This window comes from Procambarus clarkii, chromosome 5 (genome assembly GCF_040958095.1).
Source record: "Procambarus clarkii isolate CNS0578487 chromosome 5, FALCON_Pclarkii_2.0, whole genome shotgun sequence".
Classification (NCBI taxonomy): domain Eukaryota; kingdom Metazoa; phylum Arthropoda; class Malacostraca; order Decapoda; family Cambaridae; genus Procambarus; species Procambarus clarkii.
Window position 1 is genome coordinate 47,067,645 of NC_091154.1, and position 24,813 is coordinate 47,092,457.

Sequence of the window (24,813 nt, forward strand, 5' to 3'; positions counted from 1 at the left end):
CACCACCTGTTAACTACCCGGGCTGGTAGCCACCACCACCTGTTAACTACCCGGGCTGGTAGCCACCACCACCTGTTAACTACCCGGGCTGGTAGCCACCACCACCTGTTAACTACCGGGCTGGTAGACCACCACCTGTTAACTACCCGGGCTGGTAGCCACCACCTGTTAACTACCCGGGCTGGTAGACCACCACCTGTTAACTACCGGGCTGGTAGCCACCACCACCTGTTAACTACCGGGCTGGTAGCCACCACCACCTGTTAACTACCCGGGCTGGTAGCCACCACCTGTTAACTACCCGGGCTGGTAGACCACCACCTGTTAACTACCCGGGCTGGGTGACCACCACCTGTTAACTACCCGGGCTGGTAGCCACCACCACCTGTTAACTACCCGGGCTGGTAGCCCCACCACCTGTTAACTACCCGGGCTGGTAGCCACCACCACCTGTTAACTACCCGGGCTGGTAGCCACCACCACCTGTTAACTACCCGGGCTGGTAGCCACCACCACCTGTTAACTACCCGGGCTGGTAGTGACCACCACCTGTTAACTACCCGGGCTGGTAGACCACCACCTGTTAACTACCCGGGCTGGTAGACCACCACCTGTTAACTACCCGGGCTGGTAGACCACCACCTGTTAACTACCGGGCTGGTAGACCACCACCTGTTAACTACCCGGGCTGGTAGCCACCACCTGTTAACTACCCGGGCTGGTAGTGACCACCACCTGTTAACTACCCGGGCTGGTAGACCACCACCTGTTAACTACCCGGGCTGGTAGACCACCACCTGTTAACTACCCGGGCTGGTAGCCACCACCACCTGTTAACTACCCGGGCTGGTAGACCACCACCTGTTAACTACCCGGGCTGGTAGCCACCACCACCTGTTAACTACCCGGGCTGGTAGCCACCACCACCTGTTAACTACCCGGGCTGGTAGTGACCACCACCTGTTAACTACCCGGGCTGGTAGCCACCACCACCTGTTAACTACCCGGGCTGGTAGCCACCACCACCTGTTAACTACCCGGGCTGGTAGCCACCACCACCTGTTAACTACCCGGGCTGGTAGTGACCACCACCTGTTAACTACCCGGGCTGGTAGACCACCACCTGTTAACTACCCGGGCTGGTAGTGACCACCACCTGTTAACTACCCGGGCTGGTAGCCACCACCACCTGTTAACTACCCGGGCTGGTAGCCACCACCACCTGTTAACTACCCGGGCTGGTAGCCACCACCTGTTAACTACCCGGGCTGGTAGCCACCACCACCTGTTAACTACCCGGGCTGGTAGCCACCACCACCTGTTAACTACCCGGGCTGGTAGCCACCACCACCTGTTAACTACCCGGGCTGGTAGCCACCACCACCTGTTAACTACCCGGGCTGGTAGACCACCACCTGTTAACTACCGGGCTGGTAGCCACCACCACCTGTTAACTACCCGGGCTGGTAGCCACCACCACCTGTTAACTACCCGGGCTGGTAGACCACCACCTGTTAACTACCCGGGCTGGTAGCCACCACCACCTGTTAACTACCCGGGCTGGTAGCCACCACCACCTGTTAACTACCCGGGCTGGTAGACCACCACCTGTTAACTACCCGGGCTGGTAGCCACCACCACCTGTTAACTACCCGGGCTGGTAGCCACCACCACCTGTTAACTACCCGGGCTGGTAGCCACCACCACCTGTTAACTACCCGGGCTGGTAGACCACCACCTGTTAACTACCCGGGCTGGTAGCCACAACCTGTTAACTACCCGGGCTGTAGCCACCACCACCTGTTAACTACCCGGGCTGGGTAGACCACCACCTGTTAACTACCCGGGCTGGTAGCCACCACCACCTGTTAACTACCCGGGCTGGTAGTGACCACCACCTGTTAACTACCCGGCTGGTAGTGACCACCACCTGTTAACTACCCGGGCTGGTAGTGACCACCACCTTAACTACCCGGGCTGGTAGCCACCACCACCTGTTAACTACCCGGCTGGTAGCCACCACCACCTGTTAACTACCTGGGCTGGTAGCCACCACCACCTGTTAACTACCCGGGCTGGTAGTGACCACCACCTGTTAACTACCGGGCTGGTATGACCACCACCTGTTAACTACCCGGGCTGGTAGCCACCACCACCTGTTAACTACCTGGGCTGGTAGCCACCACCACCTGTTAACTACCCGGGCTGGTAGTGACCACCACCTGTTAACTACCTGGGCTGGTAGCCACCACCACCTGTTAACTACCCGGGCTGGTATAGCCACCACCACCTGTTAACTACCCGGGCTGGTAGTGACCACCACCTGTTAACTACCTGGGCTGGTAGCCACCACCACCTGTTAACTACCCGGGCTGGTAGTGACCACCACCTGTTAACTACCTGGGCTGTAGCCACCACCACCTGTTAACTACCCGGGCTGGTAGCCACCACCACCTGTTAACTACCCGGGCTGGTAGTGACCACCACCTGTTAACTACCCGGCTGGTAGCCACCACCACCTGTTAACTACCCGGGCTGGTAGTGACCACCACCTGTTAACTACCCGGGCTGGTAGCCACCACCACCTGTTAACTACCCGGGCTGGTAGTGACCCACCACCTGTTAACTACCCGGGCTGGTAGTGACCACCACCTGTTAACTACCCGGGCTGGTAGTGACCACCACCTGTTAACTACCCGGGCTGGTAGCCACCACCACCTGTTAACTACCCGGGCTGGTAGCCACCACCACCTGTTAACTACCCGGGCTGGTAGTGACCACCACCTGTTAACTACCCGGGCTGGTAGTGACCACCACCTGTTAACTACCTGGGCTGGTAGTGACCACCACCTGTTAACTACCCGGGCTGGTAGTGACCACCACCTGTTAACTACCCGGGCTGGTAGTGACCACCACCTGTTAACTACCCGGGCTGGTAGTGACCACCACCTGTTAACTACCTGGGCTGGTAGTGACCACCACCTGTTAACTACCCGGGCTGGTAGTGACCACCACCTGTTAACTACCCGGGCTGGTAGCCACCACCACCTGTTAACTACCCGGGCTGGTAGCCACCACCACCTGTTAACTACCCGGGCTGGTAGCCACCACCACCTGTTAACTACCCGGGCTGGTAGCCACCACCACCTGTTAACTACCCGGGCTGGTAGTGACCACCACCTGTTAACTACCTGGCTGGTAGTGACCACCACCTGTTAACTACCCGGGCTGGTAGCCACCACCTGTTAACTACCCGGGCTGGTAGACCACCACCTGTTAACTACCCGGGCTGGTAGCCACCACCACCTGTTAACTACCTGGGCTGGTAGCCACCACCACCTGTTAACTACCCGGGCTGGTAGCCACCACCACCTGTTAACTACCCGGGCTGGTAGTGACCACCACCTGTTAACTACCCGGGCTGGTAGCCACCACCACCTGTTAACTACCCGGGCTGGTAGCCACCACCACCTGTTAACTACCCGGGCTGGTAGTGACCACCACCTGTTAACTACCCGGGCTGGTAGCCACCACCACCTGTTAACTACCCGGGCTGGTAGTGACCACCACCTGTTAACTACCCGGGCTGGTAGCCACCACCACCTGTTAACTACCCGGGCTGGTAGTGACCACCACCTGTTAACTACCCGGGCTGGTAGTGACCACCACCTGTTAACTACCCGGGCTGGTAGCCACCACCACCTGTTAACTACCCGGGCTGGTAGTGACCACCACCTGTTAACTACCCGGGCTGGTAGCCACCACCACCTGTTAACTACCCGGGCTGGTAGCCACCACCACCTGTTAACTACCCGGGCTGGTAGTGACCACCACCTGTTAACTACCCGGGCTGGTAGTGACCACCACCTGTTAACTACCCGGCTGGTAGCCACCACCTGTTAACTACCCGGGCTGGTAGCCACCACCACCTGTTAACTACCTGGGCTGGTAGCCACCACCACCTGTTAACTACCCGGGCTGGTAGTGACCACCACCTGTTAACTACCCGGGCTGGTAGTGACCACCACCTGTTAACTACCCGGGCTGGTAGCCACCACCACCTGTTAACTACCTGGGCTGGTAGCCACCACCACCTGTTAACTACCCGGGCTGGTAGTGACCACCACCTGTTAACTACCTGGGCTGGTAGCCACCACCACCTGTTAACTACCCGGGCTGGTAGCCACCACCACCTGTTAACTACCCGGGCTGGTAGACCACCACCTGTTAACTACCTGGGCTGGTAGCCACCACCACCTGTTAACTACCCGGGCTGGTAGTGACCACCACCTGTTAACTACCCGGGCTGGTAGCCACCACCACCTGTTAACTACCCGGGCTGGTAGCCACCACCACCTGTTAACTACCCGGGCTGGTAGTGACCACCACCTGTTAACTACCCGGGCTGGTAGCCACCACCACCTGTTAACTACCCGGGCTGGTAGTGACCACCACCTGTTAACTACCCGGGCTGGTAGCCACCACCACCTGTTAACTACCCGGGCTGGTAGTGACCACCACCTGTTAACTACCCGGGCTGGTAGACCACCACCTGTTAACTACCCGGGCTGGTAGTGACCACCACCTGTTAACTACCCGGGCTGGTAGCCACCACCACCTGTTAACTACCCGGGCTGGTAGCCACCACCACCTGTTAACTACCCGGGCTGGTAGTGACCACCACCTGTTAACTACCCGGGCTGGTAGTGACCACCACCTGTTAACTACCCGGGCTGGTAGTGACCACCACCTGTTAACTACCCGGGCTGGTAGTGACCACCACCTGTTAACTACCCGGGCTGGTAGTGACCACCACCTGTTAACTACCCGGGCTGGTAGTGACCACCACCTGTTAACTACCCGGGCTGGTAGTGACCACCACCTGTTAACTACCCGGGCTGGTAGACCACCACCTGTTAACTACCCGGGCTGGTAGCCACCACCACCTGTTAACTACCCGGGCTGGTAGCCACCACCACCTGTTAACTACCCGGGCTGGTAGCCACCACCACCTGTTAACTACCCGGGCTGGTAGCCACCACCACCTGTTAACTACCCGGGCTGGTAGTGACCACCACCTGTTAACTACCCGGGCTGGTAGTGACCACCACCTGTTAACTACCCGGGCTGGTAGTGACCACCACCTGTTAACTACCCGGGCTGGTAGTGACCACCACCTGTTAACTACCCGGGCTGGTAGCCACCACCACCTGTTAACTACCCGGGCTGGTAGCCACCACCACCTGTTAACTACCCGGGCTGGTAGTGACCACCACCTGTTAACTACCCGGGCTGGTAGTGACCACCACCTGTTAACTACCCGGGCTGGTAGTGACCACCACCTGTTAACTACCCGGGCTGGTAGCCACCACCCTGTTAACTACCCGGGCTGGTAGTGACCACCACCTGTTAACTACCCGGGCTGGTAGCCACCACCACCTGTTAACTACCCGGGCTGGTAGCCACCACCACCTGTTAACTACCCGGGCTGGTAGTGACCACCACCTGTTAACTACCCGGGCTGGTAGTGACCACACCTGTAACTCCCGGGCTGGTAGTGACCACCACCTGTTAACTACCTGGCTGGTAGTGACCACCCACCTGTTAACTAACCCGGGCTGGATGTGACCACCACCTGTTTAACTACCCGGGCTGGTAGTGACCACCACCTGTTAACTACCCGGGCTGGTAGTGACCACCACCTGTTAACTACCCGGGCTGGTAGTGACCACCACCTGTTAACTACCCGGGCTGGTAGCCACCACCACCTGTTAACTACCCGGGCTGGTAGCCACCACCACCTGTTAACTACCCGGGCTGGTAGACCACCACCTGTTAACTACCCGGGCTGGTAGCCACCACCACCTGTTAACTACCCGGGCTGGTAGTGACCACCACCTGTTAACTACCCGGGCTGGTAGCCACCACCACCTGTTAACTACCCGGGCTGGTAGTGACCACCACCTGTTAACTACCCGGGCTGGTAGTGACCACCACCTGTTAACTACCCGGGCTGGTAGTGACCACCACCTGTTAACTACCCGGGCTGGTAGCCACCACCACCTGTTAACTACCCGGGCTGGTAGCCACCACCACCTGTTAACTACCCGGGCTGGTAGTGACCACCACCTGTTAACTACCCGGGCTGGTAGTGACCACCACCTGTTAACTACCTGGGCTGGTAGACCACCACCTGTTAACTACCCGGGCTGGTAGTGACCACCACCTGTTAACTACCCGGGCTGGTAGTACCACCACCTGTTAACTACCCGGGCTGGTAGCCACACACCACCTGTTAACTACCCTGGGCTGGTAGTGACCACCACCTGTTAACTACCTGGGCTGGTAGGCCACCACCACCTGTTAACTACCCGGGCTGGTAGTGACCACCACCTGTTAACTACCCGGGCTGGTAGGCACCACCACCTGTTAACTACCCGGGCTGGTAGCCACCACCACCTGTTAACTACCCGGGCTGGTAGTGACCACCACCTGTTAACTACCCGGGCTGGTAGCCACCACCACCTGTTAACTACCCGGGCTGGTAGTGACCCACCACCTGTTAACTACCCGGGCTGGTAGTGACCACCACCTGTTAACTACCCGGGCTGGTAGTGACCACCACCTGTTAACTACCCGGGCTGGTAGCCACCACCACCTGTTTTACTACCCGGGCTGGTAGTGCCACCACCACCTGTTAACTACCCGGGCTGGTAGTGCCACCACCACCTGTTAACTACCCTGGGCTGGTAGTGCACCACCACCTGTTAACTACCCTGGGCTGGTAGTGACCACCACCTGTTAACTACCCGGGCTGGTAGTGACCACCACCTGTTTAACTACCCTGGGCTGGTAGTGACCACCACCTGTTAACTACCCGGGCTGGTAGTGACCACCACCTGTTAACTACCCTGGGGCTGGTAGTGACCACCACCTGTTAACTACCCGGGCTGGTAGTGACCACCACCTGTTAACTACCCTGGGCTGGTAGTGCCACCACCACCTGTTAACTACCCGGGCTGGTAGTGCCACCACCACCTGTTAACTACCCGGGCTGGTAGCCACCACCACCTGTTAACTACCCGGGCTGGTAGCCACCACCACCTGTTAACTACCCGGGCTGGTAGGACCACCACCTGTTTAACTACCCTGGGCTGGTAGCCACCACCACCTGTTAACTACCCGGGCTGGTAGTGACCACCACCTGTTAACTACCCGGGCTGGTAGTGACCACCACCTGTTAACTACCCGGGCTGGTAGTGACCACCACCTGTTAACTACCCGGGCTGGTAGCCACCACCACCTGTTAACTACCTGGGCTGGTAGCCACCACCACCTGTTAACTACCCGGGCTGGTAGTGACCACCACCTGTTAACTACCCGGGCTGGTAGTGACCACCACCTGTTAACTACCCGGGCTGGTAGCCACCACCACCTGTTAACTACCCGGCTGGTAGTGACCACCACCTGTTAACTACCTGGGCTGGTAGCCACCACCACCTGTTAACTACCCGGGCTGGTAGTGACCACCACCTGTTAACTACCCGGGCTGGTAGTGACCACCACCTGTTAACTACCTGGGCTGGTAGCCACCACCACCTGTTAACTACCCGGGCTGGTAGTGACCACTACCTGTTAACTACCTGGGCTGGTAGCCACCACCACCTGTTAACTACCCGGGCTGGTAGTGACCACTACCTGTTAACTACCCGGGCTGGTAGTGACCACCACCTGTTAACTACCCGGGCTGGTAGCCACCACCACCTGTTAACTACCCGGGCTGGTAGTGACCACCACCTGTTAACTACCTGGGCTGGTAGCCACCACCACCTGTTAACTACCCGGGCTGGTATAGCCACCACCACCTGTTAACTACCCGGGCTGGTAGTGACCACCACCTGTTAACTACCCGGGCTGGTAGCCACCACCACCTGTTAACTACCAGGGCTGGTAGTGACCACCACCTGTTAACTACCCGGGCTGGTAGTGACCACCACCTGTTAACTACCCGGGCTGGTAGTGACCACCACCTGTTAACTACCTGGGCTGGTAGCCACCACCACCTGTTAACAACCCGGGCTGGTAGCCACCACCACCTGTTAACTTCCCGGGCTGGTAGCCACCACCAGCTGTTAACTACCCGGGCTGGTAGTGACCACCACCTGTTAACTACCTGGGCTGGTAGTGACCACCACCTGTTAACTACCTGGGCTGGTAGCCACCACCACCTGTTAACTACCCGGGCTGGTATAGCCACCACCACCTGTTAACTACCCGGGCTGGTAGTGACCACCACCTGTTAACTACCTGGGCTGGTAGCCACCACCACCTGTTAACTACCCGGGCTGGTAGTGACCACCACCTGTTAACTACCTGGGCTGGTAGCCACCACCACCTGTTAACTACCCGGGCTGGTAGCCACCACCACCTGTTAACTACCCGGGCTGGTAGTGACCACCACCTGTTAACTACCCGGGCTGGTAGCCACCACCACCTGTTAACTACCCGGGCTGGTAGTGACCACCACCTGTTAACTACCCGGGCTGGTAGCCACCACCACCTGTTAACTACCCGGGCTGGTAGTGACCACCACCTGTTAACTACCCGGGCTGGTAGTGACCACCACCTGTTAACTACCCGGGCTGGTAGTGACCACCACCTGTTAACTACCCGGGCTGGTAGCCACCACCACCTGTTAACTACCTGGGCTGGTAGCCACCACCACCTGTTAACTACCCGGGCTGGTAGTGACCACCACCTGTTAACTACCCGGGCTGGTAGTGACCACACCTGTTAACTACCTGGGCTGGTAGTGACCACCACCTGTTAACTACCCGGGCTGGTAGTGACCACCACCTGTTAACTACCCGGGCTGGTAGTGACCACCACCTGTTAACTACCCGGGCTGGTAGTGACCACCACCTGTTAACTACCTGGGCTGGTAGTGACCACCACCTGTTAACTACCCGGGCTGGTAGTGACCACCACCTGTTAACTACCCGGGCTGGTAGCCACCACCACCTGTTAACTACCCGGGCTGGTAGCCACCACCACCTGTTAACTACCCGGGCTGGTAGCCACCACCACCTGTTAACTACCCGGGCTGGTAGCCACCACCACCTGTTAACTACCCGGGCTGGTAGTGACCACCACCTGTTAACTACCTGGGCTGGTAGTGACCACCACCTGTTAACTACCCGGGCTGGTAGTGACCACCACCTGTTAACTACCCGGGCTGGTAGTGACCACCACCTGTTAACTACCCGGGCTGGTAGCCACCACCACCTGTTAACTACCTGGGCTGGTAGCCACCACCACCTGTTAACTACCCGGGCTGGTAGTGACCACCACCTGTTAACTACCCGGGCTGGTAGTGACCACCACCTGTTAACTACCCGGGCTGGTAGTGACCACCACCTGTTAACTACCCGGGCTGGTAGCCACCACCACCTGTTAACTACCCGGGCTGGTAGTGACCACCACCTGTTAACTACCCGGGCTGGTAGCCACCACCACCTGTTAACTACCCGGGCTGGTAGCCACCACCACCTGTTAACTACCCGGGCTGGTAGTGACCACCACCTGTTAACTACCTGGGCTGGTAGTGACCACCACCTGTAAACTACCCGGGCTGGTAGTGACCACCACCTGTTAACTACCCGGGCTGGTAGTGACCACCACCTGTTAACTACCCGGGCTGGTAGTGACCACCACCTGTTAACTACCTGGGCTGGTAGTGACCACCACCTGTTAACTACCCGGGCTGGTAGTGACCACCACCTGTTAACTACCCGGGCTGGTAGTGACCACCACCTGTTAACTACCTGGGCTGGTAGCCACCACCACCTGTTAACTACCCGGGCTGGTAGCCACCACCACCTGTTAACTACCCGGGCTGGTAGTGACCACCACCTGTTAACTACCCGGGCTGGTAGCCACCACCACCTGTTAACTACCCGGGCTGGTAGTGACCACCACCTGTTAACTACCCGGGCTGGTAGCCACCACCACCTGTTAACTACCCGGGCTGGTAGTGACCACCACCTGTTAACTACCCGGGCTGATAGTGACCACCACCTGTTAACTACCCGGGCTGGTAGTGACCACCACCTGTTAACTACCCGGGCTGGTAGCCACCACCACCTGTTAACTACCTGGGCTGGTAGCCACCACCACCTGTTAACTACCCGGGCTGGTAGTGACCACCACCTGTTAACTACCCGGGCTGGTAGTGACCACCACCTGTTAACTACCTGGGCTGGTAGTGACCACCACCTGTTAACTACCCGGGCTGGTAGTGACCACCACCTGTTAACTACCCGGGCTGGTAGTGACCACCACCTGTTAACTACCCGGGCTGGTAGTGACCACCACCTGTTAACTACCTGGGCTGGTAGTGACCACCACCTGTTAACTACCCGGGCTGGTAGTGACCACCACCTGTTAACTACCCGGGCTGGTAGCCACCACCACCTGTTAACTACCCGGGCTGGTAGTTACCACCACCTGTTAACTACCTGGGCTGGTAGTGACCACCACCTGTTAACTACCCGGGCTGGTAGTGACCACCACCTGTTAACTACCCGGGCTGGTAGTGACCACCACCTGTTAACTACCCGGGCTGGTAGTGACCACCACCTGTTAACTACCTGGGCTGGTAGTGACCACCACCTGTTAACTACCCGGGCTGGTAGTGACCACCACCTGTTAACTACCCGGGCTGGTAGCCACCACCACCTGTTAACTACCCGGGCTGGTAGCCACCACCACCTGTTAACTACCCGGGCTGGTAGTGACCACCACCTGTTAACTACCTGGGCTGGTAGTGACCACCACCTGTTAACTACCCGGGCTGGTAGTGACCACCACCTGTTAACTACCCGGGCTGGTAGTGACCACCACCTGTTAACTACCCGGGCTGGTAGTGACCACCACCTGTTAACTACCCGGGCTGGTAGTGACCACCACCTGTTAACTACCTGGGCTGGTAGTGACCACCACCTGTTAACTACCCGGGCTGGTAGTGACCACCACCTGTTAACTACCCGGGCTGGTAGCCACCACCACCTGTTAACTACCCGGGCTTGTAGCCACCACCACCTGTTAACTACCCGGGCTGGTAGTGACCACCACCTGTTAACTACCTGGGCTGGTAGTGACCACCACCTGTTAACTACCCGGGCTGGTAGTGACCACCACCTGTTAACTACCCGGGCTGGTAGCCACCACCACCTGTTAACTACCCGGGCTGGTAGTGACCACCACCTGTTAACTACCCGGGCTGGTAGTGACCACCACCTGTTAACTACCCGGGCTGGTAGTGACCACCACCTGTTAACTACCCGGGCTGGTAGCCACCACCACCTGTTAACTACCTGGGCTGGTAGCCACCACCACCTGTTAACTACCCGGGCTGGTAGTGACCACCACCTGTTAACTACCCGGGCTGGTAGTGACCACCACCTGTTAACTACCCGGGCTGGTAGCCACCACCACCTGTTAACTACCCGGGCTGGTAGTGACCACCACCTGTTAACTACCTGGGCTGGTAGCCACCACCACCTGTTAACTACCCGGGCTGGTAGTGACCACCACCTGTTAACTACCCGGGCTGGTAGTGACCACCACCTGTTAACTACCTGGGCTGGTAGCCACCACCACCTGTTAACTACCCGGGCTGGTAGTGACCACTACCTGTTAACTACCTGGGCTGGTAGCCACCACCACCTGTTAACTACCCGGGCTGGTAGTGACCACTACCTGTTAACTACCCGGGCTGGTAGTGACCACCACCTGTTAACTACCCGGGCTGGTAGCCACCACCACCTGTTAACTACCCGGGCTGGTAGTGACCACCACCTGTTAACTACCTGGGCTGGTAGCCACCACCACCTGTTAACTACCCGGGCTGGTATAGCCACCACCACCTGTTAACTACCCGGGCTGGTAGTGACCACCACCTGTTAACTACCCGGGCTGGTAGCCACCACCACCTGTTAACTACCAGGGCTGGTAGTGACCACCACCTGTTAACTACCCGGGCTGGTAGTGACCACCACCTGTTAACTACCCGGGCTGGTAGTGACCACCACCTGTTAACTACCTGGGCTGGTAGCCACCACCACCTGTTAACAACCCGGGCTGGTAGCCACCACCACCTGTTAACTTCCCGGGCTGGTAGCCACCACCAGCTGTTAACTACCCGGGCTGGTAGTGACCACCACCTGTTAACTACCTGGGCTGGTAGCCACCACCACCTGTTAACTACCCGGGCTGGTAGCCACCACCACCTGTTAACTACCTGGGCTGGTAGCCACCACCACCTGTTAACTACCCGGGCTGGTAGCCACCACCACCTGTTAACTACCCGGGCTGGTAGCCACCACCACCTGTTAACTACCCGGGCTGGTAGCCACCACCACCTGTTAACTACCCGGGCTGGTAGTGACCACCACCTGTTAACTACCCGGGCTGGTAGTGACCACCACCTGTTAACTACCTGGGCTGGTAGCCACCACCACCTGTTAACTACCCGGGCTGGTAGCCACCACCACCTGTTAACTACCCGGGCTGGTAGCCACCACCACCTGTTAACTACCCGGGCTGGTAGCCACCACCACCTGTTAACTACCCGGGCTGGTAGCCACCACCACCTGTTAACTACCTGGGCTGGTAGCCACCACCACCTGTTAACTACCCGGGCTGGTAGCCACCACCACCTGTTAACTACCCGGGCTGGTAGCCACCACCACCTGTTAACTACCCGGGCTGGTAGCCACCACCACCTGTTAACTACCTGGGCTGGTAGTGACCACCACCTGTTAACTACCCGGGCTGGTAGTGACCACCACCTGTTAACTACCTGGGCTGGTAGCCACCACCACCTGTTAACTACCCGGGCTGGTAGCCACCACCACCTGTTAACTACCCGGGCTGGTAGCCACCACCACCTGTTAACTACCCGGGCTGGTAGCCACCACCACCTGTTAACTACCCGGGCTGGTAGTGACCACCACCTGTTAACTACCCGGGCTGGTAGTGACCACCACCTGTTAACTACCCGGGCTGGTAGTCACCACCACCTAGTAGCTTCTCCCACTGTTGTTGGCCTGACCAAGTTTGAATGACTACATAACAGAAAAGTAGACAGTATTCTAATTATACTGATGCAATTGCCTGCGCTAGTAGTCGGGAAGGGGGGGGGCGGGGCAGCGTAAATTGAGACTAGAACCATCCGCCCCACCTGTGCAGGTGAACCAGCTGTGGCCACCTGTGCAGGTGAACCAGCTGTGGCCACCTGTGCAGGTGAACCAGCTGTGGCCACCTGTGCAGGTGAACCAGCTGTGGCCACCTGAGCAGGAGAACCAGCTGTGGCCACCTGAGCAGGTGAACCATCCGCCCCACCTGTGCAGGTGAACCAGCTGTGGCCACCTGAGCAGGTAAACCATCTGCCCCACCTGTGCAGGTGAACCAGCTGTGGCCACCTGAGCAGGTAAACCATCTGCCCCACCTGTGCAGGTGAACCAGCTGTGGCCACCTGTGCAGGTGAACCAGCTGTGGCCACCTGCCCAGGAATCGCAGCCGGTCATAGTCTCAAATGGTGCGGGAGACCCCCTCCCCCCTCCACTCACCCAGGCCTAGTCTTTAGTGGAAAAATGAAGTTTTTTCTATAATCGAATCATTCAGATATGAATAGCATACCTGAAAGTCCCTTTGGAGCAACCTACCAGAAAGTAGGCCTAGGAGCAGCCTACCTCTTAACCTCATAGCATTATGGGGTGAGGAGTGTGGACTGAGGTGGGGTGGGGTGAGGGTAGGGTGGGGTGAGGTGAGGGTTGGGTGGGGTGAGGTGAGGGTTGGGTAGGGAGGGGTGAGGGTAGGGTGGGGTGAGGTGAGGGTAGGGTAGGGAGGGTAGGGTGGGGTGAGGTGAGGGTTGGGTAGGGAGGGTAGGGAGGGTAGGGTGGGGTGAGGTGAGGGTAGGGTAGGGAGGGAAGGGAGGGTAGGGTGAGGTGGGGTGGGGTGAGGTGAGGGTTGGGTGGGGTGAGGTGAGGGTGGGGTAGGGAGGGGTGAGGGAAGGGTAGAGAGGGGTGAGGGTAGGGTAGGGAGCGTAGGGTAGGGAGGGTAGGGTGGGGTGAGGTGAGGGTAGGGTGGGGTCAGGTGAGGGTAGGGTAGGGAGGGGTGAGGGAAGGGTGGAGAGGGGTGAGGGTAGGGTAGGGAGCGTAGGGTAGGGAGGGTAGGGTGGGGTCAGGTGAGGGGAGGGTAGGGTGGGGTGAGGCTAGGGCAGGGTAGGGTGGGGTGAGGTGAGGGTATGAGGAAGCTCATGGGTTTGATCTAAAATTACATATATTCATTAACTAGTGGAAACATCTACCTGCTGCTGCCCCTGGGTGAGTACAACTAGGTGAGCACAACTAGCTGGTGAGTACAACTAGGTGAGTGCAACTAGGTGGGCACACCGCACATTCTCATGTGCGAGCCCCCACCTCCCACAACCCCTCCCACCCCCCATCCCATTCATGCAAGTCAATCACACCCCATAGAAGCCCGGTAAAGCCCAAAACACCTCCATATACTACTTACCATCAGACTGACAAGTCTATGTGCATGTGTAACCCCGCCAAACACACACCGAAACTACGACGTTGGTACAACGTTCGAACAAGTTTTAACACCTCCTAACCAGTTATAACAACCAATATAGAAAGTTGTAACAACGTTCTAATACGTCATAAACACGTTAAGCCAAGATGTAACCACTTTATTACAAGTTGTAACAAGCGGAAAATAGAGACAGTTTCGGTTTGTGTTTCCAGGGTATACCCAATAAATGCTGTGATCTGTTGGAGGGTTGACCTAGGGAAGTCCTTGTCAGACCTCCTTTGGTTAGTGTAATAACAGCCGACCCTGTGTGAGAGGGGCGGTCGTGCACAATGGACATCACCCGGTAATTAAGTGTCCAAGGTGTGCACACCGTCCATGGTCATGCACCAGACTTCCTGTTTCCCACACCTCCCCCTAACCTAACCTTCCACACACCGCAGCCTGTCTCCTAGGTTTGGTGATGCCATGTGGTGCTAGCAAGCTTAACTCTAGAAGGCCTATGTTCAGATCTAGAGGCCTATGCTTAACACCTATATAACTCTACGCCCCCATTACTTACACTTTCAACGTACACTTTAACACACACACACACCGGCACACATGCTACACACCTGCTGCACACCTGTTACACATACACTCCTTATCCTCACATCCCATTTTCAGCACTGACAACCACAGAACGTCCTTGGAGACTAGGCCCGGGCGAGCAGGGGGGGGAGGGAGGGTGGCTCACGCACCCCTTCAGACTATGACCGGCTGCGATTCCTGGGCAGGTGGCCACAGCTAGCTCACCTGCCCAGGTGGCCACAGCTGGCTCACCTGCTTAGGTGGCCACAGCTGGCTCACCTGCCCAGGTGGCGCGGACGGTTCTAGTCTCAATTAACGCTACTCGTGAGGGGTGGTGGAAAGGTCGGGTGGGGGAAGTCTCTCAGTCATAACACAAAGAAACGAAGAGGCAGACACGGCTCAAGTCAGGGAAGTTCCCCCTTAATTCGTCAGGGGAATCATGTAATAGATGTATGTTTCAGCATAAGTGCCCCAGATGGAGCTCCAGGGTGCCCCAGACATGGTTAGCTGCCCCAAACGAACATCCAGGGAGCCCCAGAGATGGTTAGCTGCCCCAGACGGAGCTCCAGGGTGCCCCAGAGATGGTTGGCTGCCCCAGACGGAGCTCCAGGGTGCCCCAGAGATGGTTGGCTGCCCCAGACGGAGCTCCAGGGTGCCCCAGAGATGGTTAGCTGCCCCAAACGGACATCCAGGGTGTTCCAGATATGATTAGCTGCCCCAGACGGAGCTCCAGGGTGCCCCAGAGATGGTTGGGTTCCCCAAACGGATCTCCAGGGTGCTCCAGAGATGGTTGACTGCGCCAGACGGAGCTCCAGGGTGCCCCATAGATGGTTGGCTGCCCCAGACGGAGTTCCAGGGTGCCCTAGACGGAACTCCAGGGTGCCCTGGACGGAGCTCCAGGGTGCCCCGGACGGAGCTCCAGGGTGCCCCAGATGGAGCTCCAGGGTGCCCCAGACATAGCTCCAGACTGCCCCAGATGGAGCTCCAGGGTGCCCCAGAGATGGTTGGCTTCCCAAACGGAGCTCCAGGGTGCTCCAGAGATGGCTGGCTGCCCCAGACGGAGCTCCAAGGTGCCCCAGAGATGGTTGGGTTCCCCAAACGGAGCTCCAGGGAGCCCCAGAGATGGTTAGCTGCCCCAGACGGAGCTCCAGGGTGCCCCAGAGATGGTTGGCTGCCCCAGACGGAGCTCCAGGGTGCCCCAGAGATGGTTGGCTGCCCCAGACGGAGCTCCAGGGTGCCCCAGAGATGGTTAGCTGCCCCAAACGGACATGAGTTCCACAGTGCCCCAGACGAAGGTCCAGGGTGCCCCAGACGAAGGTCCAGGGTGCCCCAGACGAAGGTCCAGGGTGCCCCAGACGAAGGTCCAGGGTGCCCCAGACGAAGGTCCAGGGTGCCCCAGACGAAGGTCCAGGGTGCCCTAGACGAAGGTCCAGGGTGCCCCAGACGAAGGTCCAGGGTGCCCCAGACGAAGGTCCAGGGTGCCCCAGACGGAGCTCCGGGTGCCCCAGACGGAGCTCCAGGGTGCCCCAGACGGAGGTCCAGGGTGCTCCAGGGTGCCCCAGACGGAGGTCCAGGGTGCCCCAGACGGAGCTCCGGGTGCCCCAGACGGAGCTCCAGGGTGCCCCAGACGGAGCTCCGGGTGCCCCAGACGGAGCTCCGGGTGCCCCAGACGGAGCTCCAGGGTGCCCCAGACGGAGCTCCAGGGTGCCCCAGACGGAGCTCCAGGGTGCCCCAGACGGAGCTCCAGGGTGCCCCAGACGGAGCTCCAGGGTGCCCCAGACGGAGCTCCAGGGTGCCCCAGACGAAGGTCCAGGGTGCCCCAGACGGAGCTCCGGGTGCCCCAGACGGAGCTCCAGGGTGCCCCTGACGGAGCTCCGGGTGCCCCAGACGGAGTTCCAGGGTGCCCCAGACGGAGCTCCAGGGTGCCCCAGACGGAGCTCCAGGGTGCCCCAGACGGAGCTCCAGGGTGCCCCAGACGGAGCTCCAGGGTGCCCCAGACGGAGGTCCAGGGTGCCCCAGACGGAGGTCCAGGGTGCCCCAGATGGAGCTCCAGGGTGCCCCAGACGGAGCTCCAGGGTGCCCCAGACGGAGCTCCAGGGTGCCCCAGACGGAGCTCCAGGGTGCCCCAGACGGAGCTCCAGGGTGCCCCAGACGGAGGTCCAGGGTGCCCCAGATGGAGCTCCAGGGTGCCCCAGACGGAGCTCCAGGGTGCCCCAGACGGAGCTCCGGGTGCCCCAGACGGAGCTCCAGGGTGCCCCAGACGGAGGTCCAGGGTGCCCCAGACGGAGGTCCAGGGTGCCCCAGACGGAGCTCCGGGTGCCCCAGACGGAGCTCCAGGGTGCCCCTGACGGAGCTCCGGGTGCCCCAGACGGAGTTCCAGGGTGCCCCAGGGTGCCCCAGACGGAGCTCCAGGGTGCTCCAGACGGAGGTCCAGGGTGCCCCAGACGGAGGTCCAGGGTGCCCCAGATGGAGCTCCAGGGTGCTCCAGACGGAGCTCCAGGGTGCCCAAGATGGAGCTCCAGGGTGCTCCAGACGGAGCTCCAGGGTGCTCCAGACGGAGCTCCAGGGTGCCCCAGATGGAGCTCCAGGGTGCCCCAGATGGAGCTCCAGGGTGCCCAAGATGGAGCTCCAGGGTGCTCCAGACGGAGCTCCAGGGTGCTCCAGACGGAGCTCCAGGGTGCCCCAGACGGAGCTCCAGGGTGCTGCAGATAGAGCTCCAGGGTGCTGCAGATAGAGCTCCAGGGTGCTCCAGACGGAGCTCCAGGGTGCTCCAGACGGAGCTCCAGGGTGCCCCAGACGGAGCTCCAGGGTGCTGCAGATAGAGCTCCAGGGTGCTGCAGATAGAGCTCCAGGGTGCTCCAGACGGAGCTCCAGGGTGCTCCAGACGGAGCTCCAGGGTGCCCCAGATGGAGCTCCAGGGTGCCCAAGATGGAGCTCCAGGGTGCTCCAGACGGAGCTCCAGGGTGCTCCAGACGGAGCTCCAGGGTGCTGCAGATAGAGCTCCAGGGTGCTGCAGATAGAGCTCCAGGGTGCTGCAGATAGAGCTCCAGGGTGCTGCAGATAGAGCTCCAGGGTGCTCCAGGGTGCTCCAGACGGAGCTCCAGGGTGCCCCAGATGGAGCCCCAGGGTGCCCCAGATGGAGCCCCAGGGTGCCCCAGATGGAGCCCCAGGGTGCCCCAGACGGAGCCCCAGATGGAGCCCCAGGGTGCCCCAGACGGAGCCCCAGGGTGCCCCAGATGGAGCCCCAGGGTGCCCCAGACGGAGCCCCAGGGTGCCCCAGACGGAGCCCCAGGGTGCCCCAGACGGAGCCCCAGGGTGCCCCAGACGGGGCCCCAGGGTGCCCCAGATGGAGCTCCAGGGTGCCCCAGACGGAGCCCCAGGGTGCCCCAGACGGAGCCCCAGGGTGCCCCAGACGGAGCCCCAGGGTGCCCCAGACGGAGCCCCAGGGTGCCCCAGACGGAGCCCCAGGGTGCCCCAGACGGAGCCCCAGGGTGCCCCAGACGGGGCTCCAGGGTGCCCCAGACGGGGCCCCAGGGTGCCCCAGACGGAGCCCCAGGGTGCCCCAGATGGAGCTCCAGGGTGCCCCAGACGGAGCCCCAGGGTGCCCCAGACGGAGCTCCAGGGTGCCCCAGACGGGGCCCCAGGGTGCCCCAGACGGAGCCCCAGGGTGCCCCAGACGGAGCCCCAGGGTGCCCCAGACGGAGCCCCAGGGTGCCCCAGACGGAGCCCCAGGGTGCCCCAGATGGAGCCCCAGGGTGCCCCAGGGTGCCCCAGACGGAGCCCCAGGGTGCCCCAGATGGAGCCCCAGGGAGCCCCAGGGTGCCCCAGACGGAGCCCCAGGGTGCCCCAGACGGAGCCCCAGGGTGCCCCAGATGGAGCCCCAGGGTGCCCCAGGGTGCCCCAGACGGAGCCCCAGGGTGCCCCAGATGGAGCCCCAGGGTGCCCCAGGGTGCCCCAGACGGAGCCCCAGGGAGCCCCAGGGTGCCCCAGATGGAGCCCCAGGGTGCCCCAGACGGAGCCCCAGGGTGCCCCAGACGGAGCCCCAGGGTGCCCCAGACGGAGCCCCAGGGCTTAATATCATCAAGCAATAAAGAGGTTTAAGAAAGAGAAAAATAATATTGAGATGTCAAAGGTTGTGGATATTTTACCTTTCAAGTACAATGTTTTTATGGATTTTGGGGTGAAATTTGAGAAATAAAAAGTTGACGTAAAAAAGGTAAGGAACCTTCTGGAGGATTCCTCTGGGGCCCAGTAATATATGTATTGAAAGATAAGTAAACGATGAGTAATGTATTCAACATTTACAGAGAAAATGAGATTGAGATTGATTTATTTTCAGCTGTATGTCACGCGTATGACCCCTGCTCTTATTGACAAACACAAAACAACAAGATTAAGAGGTATGCTATCAGACTGGTCCCAGAACTGAGAGGTATGAGCTACGAGGAAAGGCTGAGGGAGCTAAACCACACGTCCTTGGAAGACAGAAGAGTAAGGGTGACATGATAACCACTAGTGGAACACAAACAAGGGGGCACAGGTGGAAACTTAGTACCCAGATGAGCCACAGAGACATTAGAAAGAATTGTTTCTGTCATAGTAGTTAACAAATGGAATGCATTAGGCAGTGATGTGGTGGAGGCTGACTCCATACACAGTTTCAAATGTAGATATGATAGAGCCCAGAAGGCTCAGGAATCTGTACACCAGTTGATTGACAGTTGAGAGGCGGGACCAAAGGGCCAAAGCTCAACCCGCGCAAGCACAACTAGGTAAGTACCTGCACTCTATATTCCTCGTAATGCTTGACAAAGCCTTAAAGAAAGCCTTAAAGAAAGCTTTAAAAAATGGGATCTTTTAAGTACTAAGACCTAAGTACACAGTCTTCTTAAGACCCTCAACTAATGTGACAATACAATTTCATTTCGCAACTACGTCATCCGCCTTAAGATCTTTCTGCAGCAATAATTGTGAGGTCTTCATAGCAGAAAACAGCTCCACCAACTCCCACATTGTACTCGTCTAGCTCTTTGATAAACCAAGAGCACTAGCACCCCCCCCCCCCTCAGCACAGTTGGGAACCTGGTTGTAAGCCGATGGGTGGGTCGTGTTTCAGGGAAAACTATAGCAGGGTAAGGCTTACTTACCATGAGCTATGTGTAGGGAAAGATATCGGAATTTAATAGCACGATTAGGAAGTCATCTGGTCCTGTGACCACTTGTATAATAACAAAATAAACTTACGATAGAGGTGCGAGGAATCTGGTGTCCTCGTTCACAGCCCGTTCTTATCTTCGTAGCGTGAGGCACCTCCTCGACTTGAAGCAACTGAGCGATAACCGCGCGCGCTCGTCCTTATATGTGGCGGCGCTAAGGCCATCTGCCGGGTGCTACTCTTACTACAGAGCCGCTCTGCTGCCCTCTGTTGGCCGCCTTCCCAAACTCTGCTGGGTGATATTATGCCCTTAATCCCCTCTCAGCATTAAGCTGAGCAATATTCGGCTCTCAGCATTGTAACGTACGATTATGTTACATTGTTGGATACATTAGATCAAGTGTTTAGTGGGTTTCATATTTATTTAGTAGTCTTGATTACAGTAGTCAGTTGTTTGCAGTGTCGTAGACGTTGAGACAGAGCTTGGAGCAGAGCAGAGAGCTGAGTGAAGCTGGAATCATGGAGCTCTATGCGGGAGAGCGTGGCGGCTCGATAGGGAATCGTGAGTGTCTAAACTCGATGGGAGCAAGAGCGTTGTGGAGCAAGAGCGTTGTAGCTCAATGCGGTCCTAGTCTGCTGTCTGCTCTGTATCGAAGCTGTAGTGTCTTGGGCTCGATTATAATTGCATACGCCGAGTGCTACATTCTTGAGGTTGAAGAGGTGTGGTTACTCCGAAGTCTCTATTGTAGTTCACTGAATCACTGTGGAAATTGTACTGTTGGCTATTCACATATCGCTTGCTTATATTTGGTGACTACACTTCAGCTTCCTCCAACAGGATGGTAGAATGTTACCTGTAATTAGGGAAAGAATTTGAGTAGTCATAATTAGTGCTAATTACTTTGTCATTAAGATATTTGAGAGACTGGAGCGAGTATAAGCTTACTCGCTACAGGACTCCCCCTGCCAGGGAATGAAAGAAAAACAATACAATAAAAGTATGAGGCTGTGGGAAATTTTTACCCACCATATCTAATAATCATCTAAGAAATGTATAATTTCTATATCATATCTAAATCATATCAAATCATATCTAAATCATATCAAAATCATATCTAAATCGTATCAAAATCATATTAGAATCATGAAAAATTCATTATATAGCTTGATCCTGGATGACAATGGCACCATGAACACGTACGCAACAGGGGCCCTTTTGATGCCTACGTGACTTTGTACATGATTTCTCAAGGATCCAGAAGCTTCTAGAAGGACTTCTTAATTAAAAAACTATTGGAACATTGATTCAACATCCGGTAGGATTAAAAATCGAATCCTTAATAAGAATCAGTGGTACTTTCAAATACTACTTATAATCTTTAAATCTTATATCTAATTATATTATAATCACATCTTATCTTAATCATAAGTCTAGACTGTAAAAATAATCGATCAATATTCATAGAAGGCTACCGTGCTCAGAGAGCATGGCAGGGCGATGGGGGGAGTGAAGCGCCCACCAACAAAGCCCAGCGGCACTCCGCGTTTGTTTACAAATGAGTGAACAAGTGACTGATCCTTAGCGAACATTACCAGCTCAAGGACACCTTATCTAACATTTTTATCGCCAGTGAATACTCTCTAGAACTGGGGGAGTACCTGGACAATATCTACAAGGAAAATCCTAGAACATTCATAAAATAGAGTGTATAGTGGAGATCAGTGACACGGTTTCCTCCACCTTCATTCATAAACTTTTATCTCGAATCATTCTTCTGCAACTGCAGGATAATCACGTAGCAACGCTACCAGATCATCATACAGCAACGCTGTAGCAAAATATCGTGCCTAAACTCAACAAGAGAGAGTTAATCAGTCTGGCAAACTTGTCAGACAGGCACCCCGACTGGCAGAGAAGTATATTGAGGGTTATTTGGTGTATGATTGGCCAATTGTATGCTTGTGTAGCTTTAATATCCTATAAATCTGTCTGTTGGTTAAAAAGCGAGGCTAAGCCTCACATTTCAGTAAGTTTATTAAAATTGTAGTGTAGCTGTGAATCTTATCCAAGCACTGAACCTCATGAGTGTCCATTCTGTCAGAAAAGTATTCAGCCTCAATAAGTAAAAACCTCACAAGTGTCCATAGTTGGAAAAGATTCAGTCAAGCTAACTGTATAAAGTGAATATGTCTGCATATATATTTGAATATATAAATTAAGTTATCAATAGCTTGCTTAGTTATTTATAAGTTATCATATAAGTTCATTTAATTGAATATAATTTCTAGTACTAAGTTAATAGTATTAAGACTACATTTAAGGTCAGTTATTATACTTTTACAATTTAATTTGTTGTTTATAGTATAAGAATCTATTGGCTGTTAAGTTATGGTACTAGGTTAGACTATGTATGTTTAAATCCCTGATTTAAACAGAGCCAGTGTTCAGTCAGATAACTGAATTTATCAAATCTTATCCTTGTATAAAATACAAGCTGATGTGAGATCCCTGTCTACAGGTGGACTGGAACTTCTATCAACAAGTCATTCACCCCACCTGTCCCTTACAGCCCACAATCTGTCATTAGGAAAAGAGGATCTAGGATTTACAACCCTAGCTAGAGATTTTAGTTGAATTAATTTGCAGACAGTAATTTTTTAATTTAGTTCAGTACAAGTCCCTGGTAGTCTCCTCTTATATCAATCCCAGCAGGTTTTTCCCACATTAATGGTCCTTCGAACCGGATATTAATGGTCCTTCGAACCTAGATAATAATGGTCCTTTGTACCTAGATATTTATGATCATTCGTTTACCGAATATTTCAGTGCCAAATAGATAAGAAACTTCTTGATTTTGCATTGGAATAATTCTTACATATTCTAGCCTAGCCTAGCTATCAGCCAATGTTTATCATAGCTATATATCTAAGTAAGCAAATAGTTTGCAGTGGCTTAAGCCACCATATCCATTAACTAGTAAGCATTCATAACAAACTGATATTGTTTTGTGTTAAGAAACCACAGTACTTAATTATATCAGTGTCACAGACACAACTGCATCTTAATCATAAATATCAATTATCTACCTCATTGTGGTAACATTACATATATATTTAAGTGTATTATCTAGCATTATCTCTAATCTACTGATTTTCAGAGCTGCTCATTACATAATATTCTTTAAAAAAGTGTTATCATCACTATAAGAGCATTTCATTACAATATATCTATAATCAACTATATCATACCCTATATTACAGGTAAAACCAGTAGACATTCTACTGTATTTTATCTAACTATTATTATGGTAACAGATTTTGTAATAACTTTGCAAAAATAGTGCCATTTACTATTTTTAAAAAATTATTACAAGATTTACCAACTTGGTGCATTCGTGCATTCGGGTCACAAATCAAATTATTACAGTACTTTTGATAATTGAACACCTGCTACAACCAGATTCCAGGGAGGAAATGAAGGACGATCTTTGGAATCATTACCTAAGTAGACAGGAAAGCTCATTTATCAAAATACATTAACATCATACATATTTATCAGAAAAAAGAGAAAAATCTCGGAATCTCCGAAACTCGGAAAAGGTCAAAATGACTAACAGCATTCCACCTGCAGCTGAAACAGAAAAGAAAAGGACACAAAGTGTCTAAAAAATCACTTGAATCTACAGCCTACAGACCATTTAAATCAGGTGATAGACAAATGTCATCATCACTTGGCTACAATAGTCTACAATTGGGGATTAAGACCAATCTTAATCTCACAACACAATCTGAAAGGCTAACAGCCCATTGACAATGTCAATACAAATATTATCATCCATCTAAGATAACTATCTTAATCCAAGAATATAGTCTTGATCACCTAATCTCATGCTTTCACTGGAGTGAAAGCAGCCTCAGAAAATCTGAAGTTAATCAAGCATCTCAAAGAGACTTACTTAATAGAAAAGGCAAAGCCGAGAAAAAAGAAAAAGCAAAATGCTTCATCACATCATGAATAATGTAGATACACATTATTACAGATACAATTCATCCTTTAAGGAAATCCTTGGAGGAGTACAAGTGTTACATGCTTGTATCACCTACTTGCATGTAATTACTTACCTACAAGTTTTACATACTTGTAACAACATCTTATCACAAAGCCAAATCTTTGATGGACTTCAAGCTTACGTACAAAGATTACGAAGCCGAGGAAAACTTAGATCTCAAGAAAAAATCCCCAAAGGTGAATCCACGGACAAAAGCAAAAATGTCCAGAATGGCAGTCAAAAATCAAGGCAACAAAATTCCTATTCTGCAAAGTGGAAACAGAATAATGTTGGCTCTTATGCTATATCCCCCACAGTTAACAGAACTGTAGGAAACCAAGCTCCTAAGACAGATAAGACAAAAGGAGCTACAAGTGCCCCAAAATGTTTATTCTGTCAAGAAGCACATACCATTTATCAATGCACAGTTTATGAAGGCCG

General features: G+C 55.1%; 2 protein-coding genes across 2 annotated transcripts in view; one reads left to right on the top strand and one right to left on the bottom strand.

Moving 5' to 3' along the window:
• The window catches only part of LOC138350775 (uncharacterized), a 42,739-nt gene extending 22,250 nt beyond the window's left edge, over positions 1-20,489 (bottom strand). Inside the window, exon 1 of the mRNA XM_069302157.1 lies at positions 20,413-20,489. The gene's annotated coding sequence lies outside the window, so the exon portion shown is untranslated. The remainder of the gene's footprint in view (positions 1-20,412) is intronic.
• LOC123766396 (collagen alpha-2(IV) chain-like) lies at positions 15,914-17,035 on the top strand. Its single transcript, XM_045755465.1, has one exon. The coding sequence runs from the start codon at positions 15,914-15,916 to the stop codon at positions 17,033-17,035; it is 1,122 nt and encodes a 373-aa protein (XP_045611421.1).
• Positions 20,490-24,813: the final 4,324 nt, after the last annotated feature.

Excerpts from the sequence above, each read along its gene's own strand:
- LOC123766396 (XM_045755465.1), top strand. The coding sequence starts at position 15,914 with ATGGTTGGGTTCCCCAAACGGATCTCCAGGGTGCTCCAGAGATGGTTG.